Raw genomic sequence first — 14,391 nt, forward strand, 5'->3', positions numbered from 1 at the left:
ATATTGTAAAATAAGGTTGCATAACACGGGCGTGAAAAAAGAAAAAGGAAAGAGGGGGAAATGGTGTGTCAGATATGAACAGCAAATGGAACCCAAAAACTCTATTTAAAAAGACAGATGAAAAGCTATCTTTCAAAAACAATCCTTACCTATGTTACTAACACCTCCTTTCTTAATTAAAATTAAATTAAAAAAACAGTATTGTTATCTTTCTGCATTTCACTTTGCTTGGACAAAGAATATTGAGAGGCAGCATTATTTGGGGAAATAGCACAGACTCAAGAGTAACACATGGTCCACACTACTAAGCAGGACCAGCTTGCCTAAACAGGCTAGGCAGGTGGGTAGTTGTGATCAGAACGCTGATTGCCTGAGAACTGCACACCCAGATCGTCTGAACTAAAAAATTCTATTATTTTTGTTACCCCGTCCTACCCTTCTGTCCCCCCACCTCACATTTTTAGATGCAGGCTCTTTGGGGCACGAGTATCATTTACCAAATGCTTGTCCGGTGCTTAGCACACTGGAGCCTCAGCCTGGATGAGAGGTCTAGACACAACCACAATATATAGTCTCTGCTGCTTATGATTCCATAGCATGGTATATTTCAGTTCACAGAAGGAGCTGCAATGGCGCCATGAAGTGGAGAAAACATCAGGTTTAGGAGAAAACAGATGGTAAAACATGATATTTCCTCCACTTACCTTCATTGAGCCATTGTAGCGGCTCTTGACAGTGGAAACAGGAATTGCTTGTGATATCACCAGCAGCATTGGACTCCAATGACTTTGCTGGGAGAAAAAATGACAGTCAAGGGACAATTAAGTTTTCTTTAATTTGTGTGTAATTACTGACAAGGTACATAAATCAATTTTTAACAAAATATTGAACACATAATAAATTAGGCAATGTCCAAGCTTTAAATAGGGTCCAGTATCATGGGACATGGTGAGACAGAAAAACACTGCACATGGGTGCTGGAACTAGGGGCACGGGGGCTGCTGCTGCACTCCCTGGATCGAAGAGGATTCCATCATAACACAGAGTTTATGGTTTGGTTCAATGGCTCTCAGCACCCCACCACTATAAAAATTGTTTCAGCACCCCTAACACTACAGCAGGGCCAGTCCAAATGCTTTTTGGACTGGTAAGCAGGACAATTTTCAGCCCCAGATTTTCAGCACCACCACTACTCACCGGCATTACCACCGCTCACCAGCAGCTGGAATTCCCCGTCTCACCCAGTGAGGCTGGAATTTAAAGGCATTGTCTTCCTGCATGCAGGGGATAGGGGAGGAAGGTTGGTGTCTGCTTGCACTGGGGAGGATGTATATCTGCTGTGGTCTGGGCTTGAAGCATAACATACTAGCCTGTGACTCAGACAGAGCTCCCAAACACAAACTGCTACATGCAGATGCCTTTCCAGGAAATGCTATCTTGAGCATGGTGCAACATGAAGGAAACATTCCTTCATCTGGTGAGCTCAGACATGAACAAGATAGGGGAAAGCATGCTTTTCATGCAGTTCTTCTTTAGCAAGCAACAGGTGATCTGTACCAGTCTCAGTGCTTTTTGCAGACACTTTTAGGCCTAACACATGGCAAAGTCACTTCTGAAGGGGCAAATTACCTTTCCTTTTCCATCTGCTTTTCTTCCTGTCTTTGTTACTGCCACCATCACTGCTACTACTGCTGCTGCTGCTGTTCTCCGAGCTTTGAGAGTCTGACTGTGCGTCACTGCTCTCTTCTGAGCCATCAGACAGCTCTTTTAATCCGTCTGGAACATCCTTCTGCAAATGAAAGAAAAACAGGCGGAGTCAATGTGACCTACTCCAATTCCATGAAAAAATGTATGGGAAACCAAAAGAACCTCAAAGTAAAAGAGTTTCAGTATTATTTACTAAGCACTGACAGTGGTTTCTTCTATGCAGCAGAGTGATGTCAGAGACAATCCGCTTCTCTGGCTTCTCACACCCTCACCTGGCCCTGTAACAACTCATACAAAACGCTGCCACTAAACTCCTCTGTCTTGCCTGTCACTCATCAGGCCATCCCTTTATATTTTCCTGTCACCACATTCAATTGCTCTGCCTTCCTTACATACCTGTCACTCTCTCATTCCAACATCCCCACCTGCCACCTTGCTCACCAACACCACTAACCTTAACTACTTATTACCTTCCCTTCTGCAGATGTAAGCCCCTCTTGAACAAGTTCTTTATGGGTCGTACTCCTGCTCCCTAACCACTATGTCTAGCCTTAGATTGTGAACTTCCCTGGGAAAGGGGCCATTTCTTGTCTGTTTGAAAGCACCAGCCCAGGATAATAAATCTTCCTCCACCACCCAACCACAACAAACAAACCACACAATATAATCATTCTGTTATTATTTATATAACATCAAAAGTGTGCAAAGTGCTTTACAAACAACTTGGAAGAGGACATTATCCCTTCCCCTGATGAACTTAGAATCCAAAGAGATTACTAAAGAAGTGGGTTTTTTACCCACAGAAGCTTATGCCCAAATAAATCTGCTAGTCTTTAAGGTGCCACCGGACTCCTTGTTGTTTTTGTGGAAACAGACTAACACAGCTACCCCCTCATACTTGACACCAAAAGAATAGCGGATGAGCCATAAAAAGTAATTGATTAAGATGGGGGATTTAGCACAATTCTTTCACATTTTTTCCAGGGGAGAGGGGACCATTTTGCATGAGACTATTTTTTAAAATCCATATTCCTACCTATCCAGATGTCAACTCCCATATCCAATCAAACACTGATGCCAGCCTTCAGTGCCCACTTCAATTTTTAAACAACCACCTTTCATGTAGTCTCCCAGGCTGCCTCTTACACTTGGCAGAAGCTCCTCATAAATATCCACAAAGCCACCTCATTGTCCTCCTTTAAATCCCTCCTCAAAACTCTCTTTTGCAGTGATGCCTATTAAAAAACAACTTTACAATGGTTTGGGCAGCTGGTGTGCTAAGACCCTGGCTTATCAGACTGTCCAGTATGGTCTCATTATTTCCTTGTGCTTCCCCATCTGTCCGTGTTTAGCTGTTGTCTCTTGTCTTATACTTAGATTGAAAGTTCTGTCCTGTGTTTGGTTCCGCACCTAACAGAATACGGTCCTGGTCCATGATTGGAGCTCCGAGAGGCTAATGAAATACAGATACAAATAAAACAACAACTTAAATGTTTCAAGGGCAAACTAGGGTTTCTAAGCTTCATGGCAGGAGTGTGTTTTAAGTTGAAAGCCTAACTGCCTGGGTAAGAGAGAAAGTTCCTTTATTGAAGAGGACCTAGGGCCTGATCCAAAGCCCACTGAAGTCAATGGAAAGAGTCCAACTGACCTCAGTGGGCTTTGGATCAAGTCCATAATGACCAGTAATATACAGACAGTTTGACGCAGAAGTGGACCTGGCAGCTCTCTAAGTCCCTTGTAAAAACAAATGTCAAATTCACTGAATTATCACAGTCTGCGCATGTGTGGGCGCATCTGTGTTTTTGTGCTGAAAGCTTAGAATGACAGCCTTGCAGACCAAAGTCCTGTCTCCCCACACAACACAGGCAGTGAAAGTTCCACACACAGACTGCCCTTTAGTGATGACCATATATATATATTTTGGCCTGAATTACCACAAGGATGCTAGTTAGTTCCAACAGGTTTCATGATTCTTCTGGTGTGGATTTTTATTATTGTTAACATCTTTTTGCAACATTTTTCCTGTAATTGTCTGTCATAAATATAAAGGGACGGGTAACAACCTTTATGTATGCAGTAACATCAAATCCCTCTTGGCCAGAGGTACAGAATCACTTACCCGTAAGGGGTTAATCAGTTCCAAAGATGGACTGGCTAGTGGTCATGTTGGACAGCACTTGAGTCTTGAACCAACCTCTCACCAGCCAGTTGTCCAGGTATGGACCTTCTGGTTTCCTCAAGACCACCACCACTGCCATACGCTTTGTGAAAAGATGTGGAGGTGCAGGCAGGACTGAAAAATGGTAGTTGGGTTGGTTGACCAAAACACGGAGAAATTTCCTGTGGCTCTGACATATTGCCTCATGAAAATATGCACTCTAAGTTGAGGGCAGGGTCCCAGTCACCAGAATCCAAGGAGTGGCTAATGAAAGTCAGAGTGACCAGGAAAACGATTTTCTTCAGGCATTTGTTCAACTTTTACAGATCTAGTATGGGTCAGATCTTTTACTTCTGGGATTAGCAAGCAGCGAGTGTAAAAACCAAAAGCCAGGATGGTTTGTTGGGCCTCCTGAGGGAGACCAGATGGCTGGAGTCACAAACATCTGCGCATCATAATGGCCGATACCCCAGCACTAACTGCAGAATCACAACATCCAAATCCACTTTCAGTGAGGTCCAGGCCACTAATTTTGTCTCATCCACCGTAGTGAGGAACTATCCATCCTTAAGCTTCAAGATACTGTCCCAGAGGTTAAAGTCATAGCAACCCAGCAATGCCTGCTGATTAGCAATCCTGAACTGCAGTCCAGCTGCTGAATAACGTTTTCTGCCAAACAGATAGCGCTTCATTGCATCCTTTGCTTTCGGAGTAGATGCTTGCTTATGCTTGCTTGCTTGCAGCTGAAACCACCAATGACCACCAACAGGGGAGGGGGTGTAAAAATGTTCAGATTCCTGTAAGGGGAGAGCAGACCTTTCTGCTGGAGGGAAGGGGGGGGGGGGTGTTAGGGAAGATGGAGTTTGCCACAGCACTTTGGTGGGCTCTTGGATAGCCTTATTAATTGGGAGCGCCACTTGAGAAGGTCCTATAAACGTTAAGATGTCGACAAGTCTGTGGGACCTCTCTCAAACCTTATCCACCTGACTATCCCAGGCAGAAGCCACCCTCTTTAAGAGGTTCTGATGGGCTCTATAATCTTCAGATGGCAGTAAGGAGCCCTCCACTACCACTGCCTTGTTGGGTAATGAAGAGGAGGAAGCCAAAGCTGGCTGTGGTGAGGCCTCCTCTGGTTCTTCCAAGGGGAGATTCATCAGAGCAATTTCCTCTTGCTCAGTATCAAGCCATGTATCAGGAGTTTCCTGCTGAGATGGCTTTTGATGCCTACTTAAGGAAGTAGAGCAAGAAGGTTTCGGAGACTATCTGGAGGCAGGGGGAAAACCCCAATGGTTCCAAAATGGCCATTGGTAAGGCCCTGGCGCCCAATTTCTTCCAGGCCATGGATCTCTACTGGCTGGCCACCACAGAGCCTCCAGTCACAGGAGAGTTGTGAGCTATGTGATGCAGCCGTGACAAGTATTAGCTGACCTCCAAATCTGACCAAGTATGTGTGGTTTGGGGGTGGGGGGTTGGGGGGACGCACCTGTTCCTGTCTGAATCATAGAATATCAGGGTTGGTAGGGACCTCAGGAGGTCATCTAGTTCAACCCCCTGCTCAAAGCAGGACCAATCCCCAACTAAGTCTGTGCCAGGTATTGGTGTTGCTAGTCTGGAGAAGATGGTATCGGAGAGATCATCACTGATTTCCCTCTGGACAGCACCATACGATGAGGTTCTCAGGTGTCCAGAGGAGCCCACAGTACTGAACGCTGAAATGAAGAAGCCAGGAAATATTTATTAGCAGTTAACTGTACCACTGGATTCTTGATCCCTAGTACAACCAGTACCAAGAGACTTAGCAAATCACATGCCATAGCATAAACTTCCAGAGTTGACGGCACCAGGATAGTACCTTGCTGCTGAGTCGACAAGGACAGCACTGTTGAACTAGATGGTTCTGCTTCAGGGTCTGGTCTCAACAGGACCTGTTCTCAGATCCCACCTGAGTAGATTACCACCTTGGGAGTGCCATGGCCTTGAGTGCACTCCATCTTTTTCAGCATGCTTGCTGGACTTAGGTGCCTGGGAACTTGATTGCCCAGATACTGAGTCCTTTGAAGCTATGTTCTGGGTGCCTCTTCCTCATTCTCAGGGAGAGTGACTTGCATTGGGATTCCACCAAAACAAGAGGAGCCTTCCTGCACCTGCTCCAAGCAGAAAAGCTCCGAGGATGGGAGCAGGGATGACCATCAGAAGAAATTTAAGTCTGGTCTCCTTGTCTTTTTTGATTCTTTGTTTAAAGACCCTGAAGCAGCAACTGGACTGAGGTTGCTCACTCATCAGATTCTTGCAGGACTCACAGGTCTTGAGCCTGGTGACTGAGGCATGCCGCAGCACCAAAACCAGTACCAAAGGGAATCAAAGAGCACAGAAAAACCTCACACTATTAAAGAAAACTTAATACGATTGCTTACTTAACGCACACTGTGACTAAACTCGAGCACCACCTATATACAGACAGAGGGGAACCTTGCAGTAGCTAACAACGCTCCAACAACGGTCACGACCGGTACGAAGGAGTGGGGTGGGGGAGGCTCTTCCCTTTATACCATATGCAGCGGCATGAGACAGCAGAGGGCACATGTGCCACCCTGATGGGTACCGCTGAGGAAAAAAATCTCCAACAGTGCACTGGGTGTGCACATACTGAAATGGAATGGACATGTGCAATCACCTGAATAAGAACTAACTATTCCTAAACTAACATTAATATTTACAAAACAATAGAACAGCTAAAAGAGATGCATCAAGATGCGGACACCATGCAGCCCTGTCTCACCGTTACAGATAACAGGAAGGAACTGAGTAGCAGTTGGACTGCTCTGCTCTTCATGCCCTTGGTACAGGAGCACAAGAACATGTGGCTGCCAAAAGACTCTGATCTTAAGCGCATGCGTGCCAAGAATAGTGTTTATTATAGAAATATCTAGATTTAGACAAGCAACAGAAGAACTTTTAGTTTACATACATTGATGTCTACGTCTCCTTTTTCAATTTGTTATACATTGCTTTTTTAGTTCTAATTGCTGCCTTCACTGTCCCTGCTAGCATGATGGGCTCTTAGCGAAAGGTGTCCTTTTTCTTGAACGTGTAATTGAGACTTTCGGGCCATCTAATAAACTCTTCTTTAATTCCTCCCAACTCTCAATTACATTTTTCTGTTAAAATTTTTCCTCCTGATCAATTTTGCTCATAATTTTCCTCAGCTGTAGGAAACTTGCCATTTTAAGGCACCAAGTATATATAAATGGTAAGTTTATATATATTATATAATTATATATGTATTCTTGGTGGTCCTCTCCTGTGTTTGCCTATACTGAAGATAAATCAGGTCATGATCACTGGTCTCTAGGTAACCAACCTGCTTCTAGTCCAATGATCAGTTCATCCTTACCTGCCATAATGATGTCCAAAATAGAGTTACTTCATGCTGAATGCAATATATTCTGTGTTTAGAATATTATCTGTAATTTTTAAAAACTCTACTGACGATTTACTAATGGATGCCTGAGACCTCCAGCATATTTCCCCCAAACTCAAGTCCATACATTACACACAGGTGCCATTCTCTGGTTACATATAGGTGATTAAACAAAGGGAGTGAGTTTTCACATTTAATCTATGGAAAAATCTATAGCGGTGCCAGAGGCTGGTTAATTCAGTAGTGTTATTGGAGAACAAGATTTCAAATAAAGATTTTAATAGTTTACAAATGAGACTGATTCCAAATAAAATAATCCTAGGGTTCCCTTTTTACTAAGTTCCCCAGCTGGGGGACTGGACGGTTTGAGTCAATTGGTAATGGAAGAAGGAATTCTTTAGCCTAGGTACAAATCCAGATTAATGGTGACAAAGTTATCACTTGATGGCTAATAAATGGGCTACATTCAGTGAATGTGTGAGCCCTGTTCCTAGGGAACAGGAATTGATATCAGCAAATTAACATCACCATTAGCAAGAGTTGGCACCCCTTATTTTCAGTCTCAGCAGAGAGGCAAAGGACTGCTAAGGCATGAAGAGTGAACATCCTTCTCATTTGGAGATGGTCCCTCAACATCAGGTTTGAGGCACACTGGGGAAGCTTCTATTGCAATTGCTTATGCTGTTGAAGATCATTGGATGAGGAGCATTTCACTCTTCAGGGCTATCAATCCACCACTTATTAAAATGGCTAAAAGTTCACTAAAGATTTTAAAGAGAGTTCTTCCAGCTGAGACACTTACCTTCAGTGTGTACACTCCCATTCTCCCTGGGACCTTATAGAAAATGCCCTCTTCCCCTCGGGAGTTTGTATGCAGCATAGCATTCAGACATGCAAGAGGAGAAGTCCCACTGAAAACAAAAGCACAGGATTAGCCTCTAATGTTGAAGGAACACTACTAAAGATGATGTTTACTTGGTCAATATTAGTCCTATTAGTCATTTGCTGAGAAACAGGAGTGAGACACTAATGGTCTCTCATAGCCTTTAACAGTCAAACTGTAAAGCATACAGAGGTGGAGTGAATCCAGCCCCAGCGGGGAGAGGAGCTGAAGTTGCTATGTTCAAGCAATGTTAGGACCGATTCAATATGCACTTGTCCCAGTCCAGGGGGAAAGATTCCTGCCAAATTTAACATCTCAGACCCTCTCTTCAAATCCTGAGCTAACAAAGTAAATATACCAATGGACAGCTTTGTTTTTAAACACCCTAATTTATTAAAATCCTTCACCTTCAAACAGTGAAATTAGAAAATCTGTAGGAGAAAGTAGTACAAAGTCTAGTTAGATGCAGAGAGCGAGAGAGAAAAAACTTAGAATCATAGAATATCAGGGTTGGAAGGGACCTCAGGAGGTCATCTAGTCCAACCCCCTGCTCAAAGCAGGACCAATCCCCAATTTTTGGCCCAGATCCCTAAGTGGCCCCCTTGAGGATTGAACTCACAGCCCTGGGTTTAGCAGGCCAATGCTCAAACTTAATCTGCTCCTGTTACATTTTCCTTGAGTTGGGAGCAGAGGAGAGACACTGGCTTGCTATATTGTAGTGGAGCCAAAAATGGGAGACAAACAGCTACAATAACCTCAACTGGGGCTTTTGTGGGGTTAGCAGAGGAGAGAAGGTGGGCAGAAGGCTGAAACTCGGGTGGGAGGCTAGCTTCAGAGCAGTCAAACTTAGTTTCAAAAACAGATAAATATTCAGATCACTATTAGGAATTTATTCTTGGATTTGCTGTGAGCTGTATGCTATGTGGAAAAATGCCAGGTGGAGAGATACCAAAAGCTGTACGTGTGTATGTATAATTATGCGCTGTAATGAAATAAGAGATGAGGGATAAGGAAGGGAGAAGAACTATGAAATGTTGCCCACCGAGAAAACTAGTATACGGTGTTTGGATCCTTAATTCTGGGCCACTAGAACTGAAACAGGGAGACCCATATGGGTGTTTTTCCCCTGCTAATGCTGCTTTTTCCCCTATGCAATTTACATTTCATACTATTCTAAGTTTGCAGGCAGAAAAGTTGGGTGGATAGGGCATGAGACAAGGAGTCAAGTGACCTGGCTTCTATTTCCAAAGCTACCACAGATTAGGCATGTGAGCTCAGGTAGGTCACTTATCTTTTCTGTAAAACAGAGATGATACTTACCCTCTATGGTAAACAATTTTGAGATCTACATATAAAAAACACCGCAAGAATTAAGTACAGATAAGAAGCTTCTATCTTCCAATCCCCCACCGCTCCTATACAGAGGCTACTACTCAGACTGTAAACTGATTCAACATTCCAGATCAGATACATCTTTCATCTTTTAATTTGTAGTGAATAAACTTTACTATAAAAGTTTACTTCTACAAGGCTAATTTTGTTAAGTTAGCCTATACCTCCCCACCCCTGGCTCCATTTGGGATAGGGATAAGAGGGGAAATCTGGGGCAGAAGACAGTACACAGGAGGTTCAGCCAGCACATATGCACTCCAGAATTATACATTAACACATTAAGTGCTATAGTTATGGAGAGAGACAGTTCAGTAGTTAATCATCATTCATTTCTATTACAGTAGCACGCAGAGCCCCCAAACAGATCTGGGTTCCATTGTGCTGGGTGTTGTACAAACATACAGGAAGAGACAGCCCCCCAAAACACTTGCAGTATAGGTTAAGATAACACACAAATGGAATACAAAATGGAGAGTCAGTTAAGATTTTTATTGAACTGTTATACTGCTGTAGTGCCTACAGGCCTCAATTGAAATGGGGACCCCATTCTGCTAGGTACTATGCTAACACATAGTGAGAGACAGTCCCTGCTCTGGAGAACTTACTGTCTGTATCAATAAGACAATGGCTGGGAGGGGAAACAGAGGCACAGATACATGAAATGACTTGCCCCACTCACGTAGCAGGCCAGTAATAGAGCCAGAAATTTAATCCAGGTCTCCCGACTCCAAGTCCAAAGACCTATATCTTAAGGACTGAAAGTCAGACTATAATCTAGTGGTCCTTTCTATATAACACAGGCCCTAGAATTTTATCCAGTTACTCCTGCATTGAGCCCAGTGATCTGAGTTCTGTCACAAATGTAGCCATGTTTCAGAGTAGCAGCAGTGGATGTAGCCATGGATTCTGCAGTCTGCAGATTCAGTTTATGAAACTAGACAGGTTTTCTGGAGAGCTTTTGGAAACAAATTTGTTTGTAAAATGGCAATTACACCTTACATCTCTAACTACCCTTTTGGCTTTACTAATGCTGTGGGCATATGCAATACTTCTCATAAGTTTCACTTCTTATAAAGCTCAAAAGGGATGGTACCTGTGTTACCTGCTAAACTTCTAGCAGCAAAGGACTACTCTAGTCTTTCAATATATAATTCCCTACAGAATTAGTCAGACTGATCCATACAGCCAGTATGCTCAGGCATTGTGTCGAGATCCAGAAAGATCTTCAGTACAGAATTCAGAGTAACAGCCGTGTTAGTCTGTATTCGTAAAAAGAAAAAAGAAAAGAAGTACTTGTGGCACCTTAGAGACTAACCAGTTTATTTGAGCATGAGCTTTCGTGAGCTACAGCTCACTTCATCGGATGCATAGCATATCATGGAAACTGCAGAAGACATTATATACACACAGAGACCATGAAACAAAACTTCCTCCTACCCCACTCTCCTGCTGGTAACAGCTTATCTAAAGTGATCATCAAGGAGGGCCATTTCCAGCACAAATCCAGGTTTTCTCACCCTTTCCCCCCCCCCCCCAGACACACATACAAACTCACTCTCCTGCTGGTAATAGCCCATCCCTCTTTGAAACCTCTCTTTATAATGCGCATGATAATCAAGGTGGGTCATTTCCAGCACTAATCCAGGTTTTCTCACCACCACCCCCCCCACACACACCCCTCCAAAAACCACATGTCTGTGATTGCGTGACCAGAGACACTTCAATGACACTTCAACTTCAGTGACACTTCAATCTCTCTGGTCACGCAATCACAGACATGAGGGTCGCTATCTTAAAGCAAAAAAACTTCAAATCCAGACTCCAGCGAGAAACTGCTGAATTGGAATTCATTTGCAAATTGGATACTATTAATTTGGGCTTGAATAGAGACTGGGAGTGGCTAAGTCATTATGCAAGGTAGCCTATCTCCCCTTGTTTTTTTCCTACAAACCCCCCCCAAGACGTTCTGGTTAAACTTGGATTATTGCTGTGCACATTGTAAGATGAGCTATTGCCAGCAGGAGAGTGAGTTTGTGTGTGTGGTTTTTGGAGGGGTGTGTGTGTGGGGGGGGGGGTGGTGAGAAAACCTGGATTAGTGCTGGAAATGACCCACCTTGATTATCATGCGCATTATAAAGAGAGGTTTCAAAGAGGGATGGGCTATTACCAGCAGGAGAGTGAGTTTGTATGTGTGTCTGGGGGGGGGGGGGGGGGAGGGTGAGAAAACCTGGATTTGTGCTGGAAATGGCCCTCCTTGATGATCACTTTAGATAAGCTATTACCAGCAGGAGAGTGGGGTGGGAGGAGGTATTGTTTCATGGTCTCTGTGTGTATATATAATGTCTTCTGCAGTTTCCACGATATGCTATGCATCCGATGAAGTGAGCTGTAGCTCACGAAAGCTCATGCTCAAATAAACTGGTTAGTCTCTAAGGTGCCACAAGTACTACTTTTCTTTTTTCAGTACAGAATAAAAAGCTTCACAGCATTTCTGTGTCTGTCATCTTAACTGTTTAAGGAAGTGTTAACCTAGACTACTTTCCAGCTATCCCATTTCTGTCCTTCATTGTAGCACCTTAGGCTTCCTTGGTGAGACACTGCAGAGTGAGGCAAACACACAGAGCCAACTCTGAACTACCTTTATTAACAAGCAGGAAGAGCAACAGTATACAAGTACATCTCATTACCTGTCCAAAGTTTATAAGACACAACAACAATTGAAGCACCTAAGCAACATCTATAAAGTATCATAACATCCTGAGGAAATTGAGGCCAACACAGCACACCTAGCAACTGTACCAAGTGCAATGTCCAGCCTGAAAGAGTATGTATGCACACAGAAGCATCCACAATGTTGCCAAAGTGCTACAATTTTCATTTTTAGAAGCCAGTGTTTTATCCATGGCAGTTTCCACATCATTTTAGAGAACACTGGGGCCTTGCTCATAGCCACTGTTATTCATTATTTCTGTGTGTCTACACTCATTCTCGTGTGTTAACTATTCCCCAGTGTACCATGTTTATCAATTCTTTGGACAGGTATCTTGTGTGTGTTTGTGAAGCTCCATGTATATTAGGCACTAAGTTAAATAAATTTCTGCTTGCAGTCTCTTCTTCAGGATTATTGCTTTCAAAGTTTATCATGCCCATTGAATAGTTGTGTACTGAATGTATTAGCTTCCATTGACACATTTGCTAATTTCCATTGGTACTTATAACCACTTTCCCCCAACACTCATGCCTGAACTATGATAGTGTGTACTGGACTTATCTGCATCAGCTGGGAAGTTTATTTGGTAGCCTTCAAATATCCCAATTTCCCTCACTTAATAATATCTTCTGAAAATTTAACATGTTCCTTATCGCCTCCTCCAATTCATTAATGAAAAGGTTAAGAATTCAAAGAAGAGAGAATCAACGTCCAGTATAATAATAAGATAACTTCTCTATCTGAAAAATTTAAATAAATATATTCGGGGGGGGGGGGAGTTGCTGTGAGGGTTAACTAAATAGCATTTATAATATGCTACAGAAGGAAAAACTGCGAAGGATTGTTAAGGGCACTCAGTAATAGAAATGAGAAAAAGTACTCAGGAGTTCTGGGCTCTCAGCCCTCTGCTCATTCCTCTAAATGACTTGACTGTTCAGGTGAGTTATGGACATCCTGATATTTTGCTAGAGTGGCCAAATTTAAATCTTTGTTAGTTTAGATTAAGGTATACTAAACATTCTAAAAAAATTAAAATCAAACAGAGAAGCCTAACAAATTCCTGTTGTGCATACGTGCCTCATGATCTCAATGAGATTAAAGAAAACCAAGTTTCAAGAAAACTGGTTCAGAGTTATACGTGAACAAGGTTTCTGGTTGAAACATGCCCAAAAATGGTTTTTGTTTCTAAATGTGTATATGTTTGCACAACGATAACATAGCTCCATGGAAAATTTCAAACCAGGGGGGATTTGTTTATTGGACTAATAGTCCACACTTTATTTAGAAATGGTTTATAACAGATAATTGAGGTTATAAACATCTTACAGACATGAGTAGTATATGTTACAGATCTGCAGAAAGTGTTGTAGATGGCCATAAGCAACCTATTCACCTGTTGGACTAAATTAACCATGACATCTATTAAACATTAGCTCTATTTATAAATGGAACCTTAATACAAAATATGTCAGAGTAATGAATATGTAGACATTCATTACAGATAATTGCTGCAAATTGGGATTTTTTTCAGTTTTTGCTTTTGAATACTGCTAGCTTTATTTTTTTAAATTAATTTCCCCTCCTTCACTCTGTGTTTTTGCATCTGAGTTACGTAGATATGAAGAGTGTTTTCAGTTTCCCTCCCTAACATTTTTTGCATTCAAAACCGGAGCACACAGAAAACTTGAGGTGAACCATTTGATTAAAAATGCAGTTTAATTTGTCTATTTATTGGAATATCTGAGCATAGATGCATTTTAAGAATTGATACTGTTTGTACTAACTGCCAAACTCTAGAACGTACAGTTACAATTCAGAAAAAGCCTTGAATGTTAAAAGTTATAAAGCATGTGTTAAACTTATTTCACGCAGAACAAGACAAACCTCCTTCAAAAAGCACCAAAACAAAAGTGCACATAAATACACTGTCATGCAAATCAAGCTTTTGCTCACACATTTCAGGTTCACAAACAGTTCTAACGTTAATTTGTAAGATACTAAGCATTCCCATGCTGTTAACGTAATTGATGTCTTCCACAAACTTCACAAGCAGATTAGGTTTCAAATTTGCATTGCACTCTAGTGCTAATGCAAACAGCATGCACAAAAAGGTAGATTCA

General features: G+C 42.4%; 1 protein-coding gene across 3 annotated transcripts in view; it reads right to left on the reverse strand.

Moving 5' to 3' along the window:
• Window positions 1–14,391, reverse strand: part of ASXL2 (ASXL transcriptional regulator 2) — a 242,238-nt gene that overhangs the window by 133,351 nt on the left and 94,496 nt on the right. For all 3 annotated transcript variants that reach the window (XM_074947312.1, XM_074947311.1, XM_074947313.1), the window contains 2 exons: window positions 8,089–8,197; window positions 1,630–1,789 (listed from right to left, as the gene is read on the reverse strand). In XM_074947312.1, coding sequence (XP_074803413.1) covers window positions 1,630–1,789; window positions 8,089–8,197 — 269 coding nt within the window. The remainder of the gene's footprint in view (window positions 1–1,629; window positions 1,790–8,088; window positions 8,198–14,391) is intronic.

The sequence above is a fragment of the Natator depressus genome, chromosome 3 (genome assembly GCF_965152275.1).
Source record: "Natator depressus isolate rNatDep1 chromosome 3, rNatDep2.hap1, whole genome shotgun sequence".
NCBI classification, from domain to species: Eukaryota; Metazoa; Chordata; order Testudines; family Cheloniidae; genus Natator; species Natator depressus.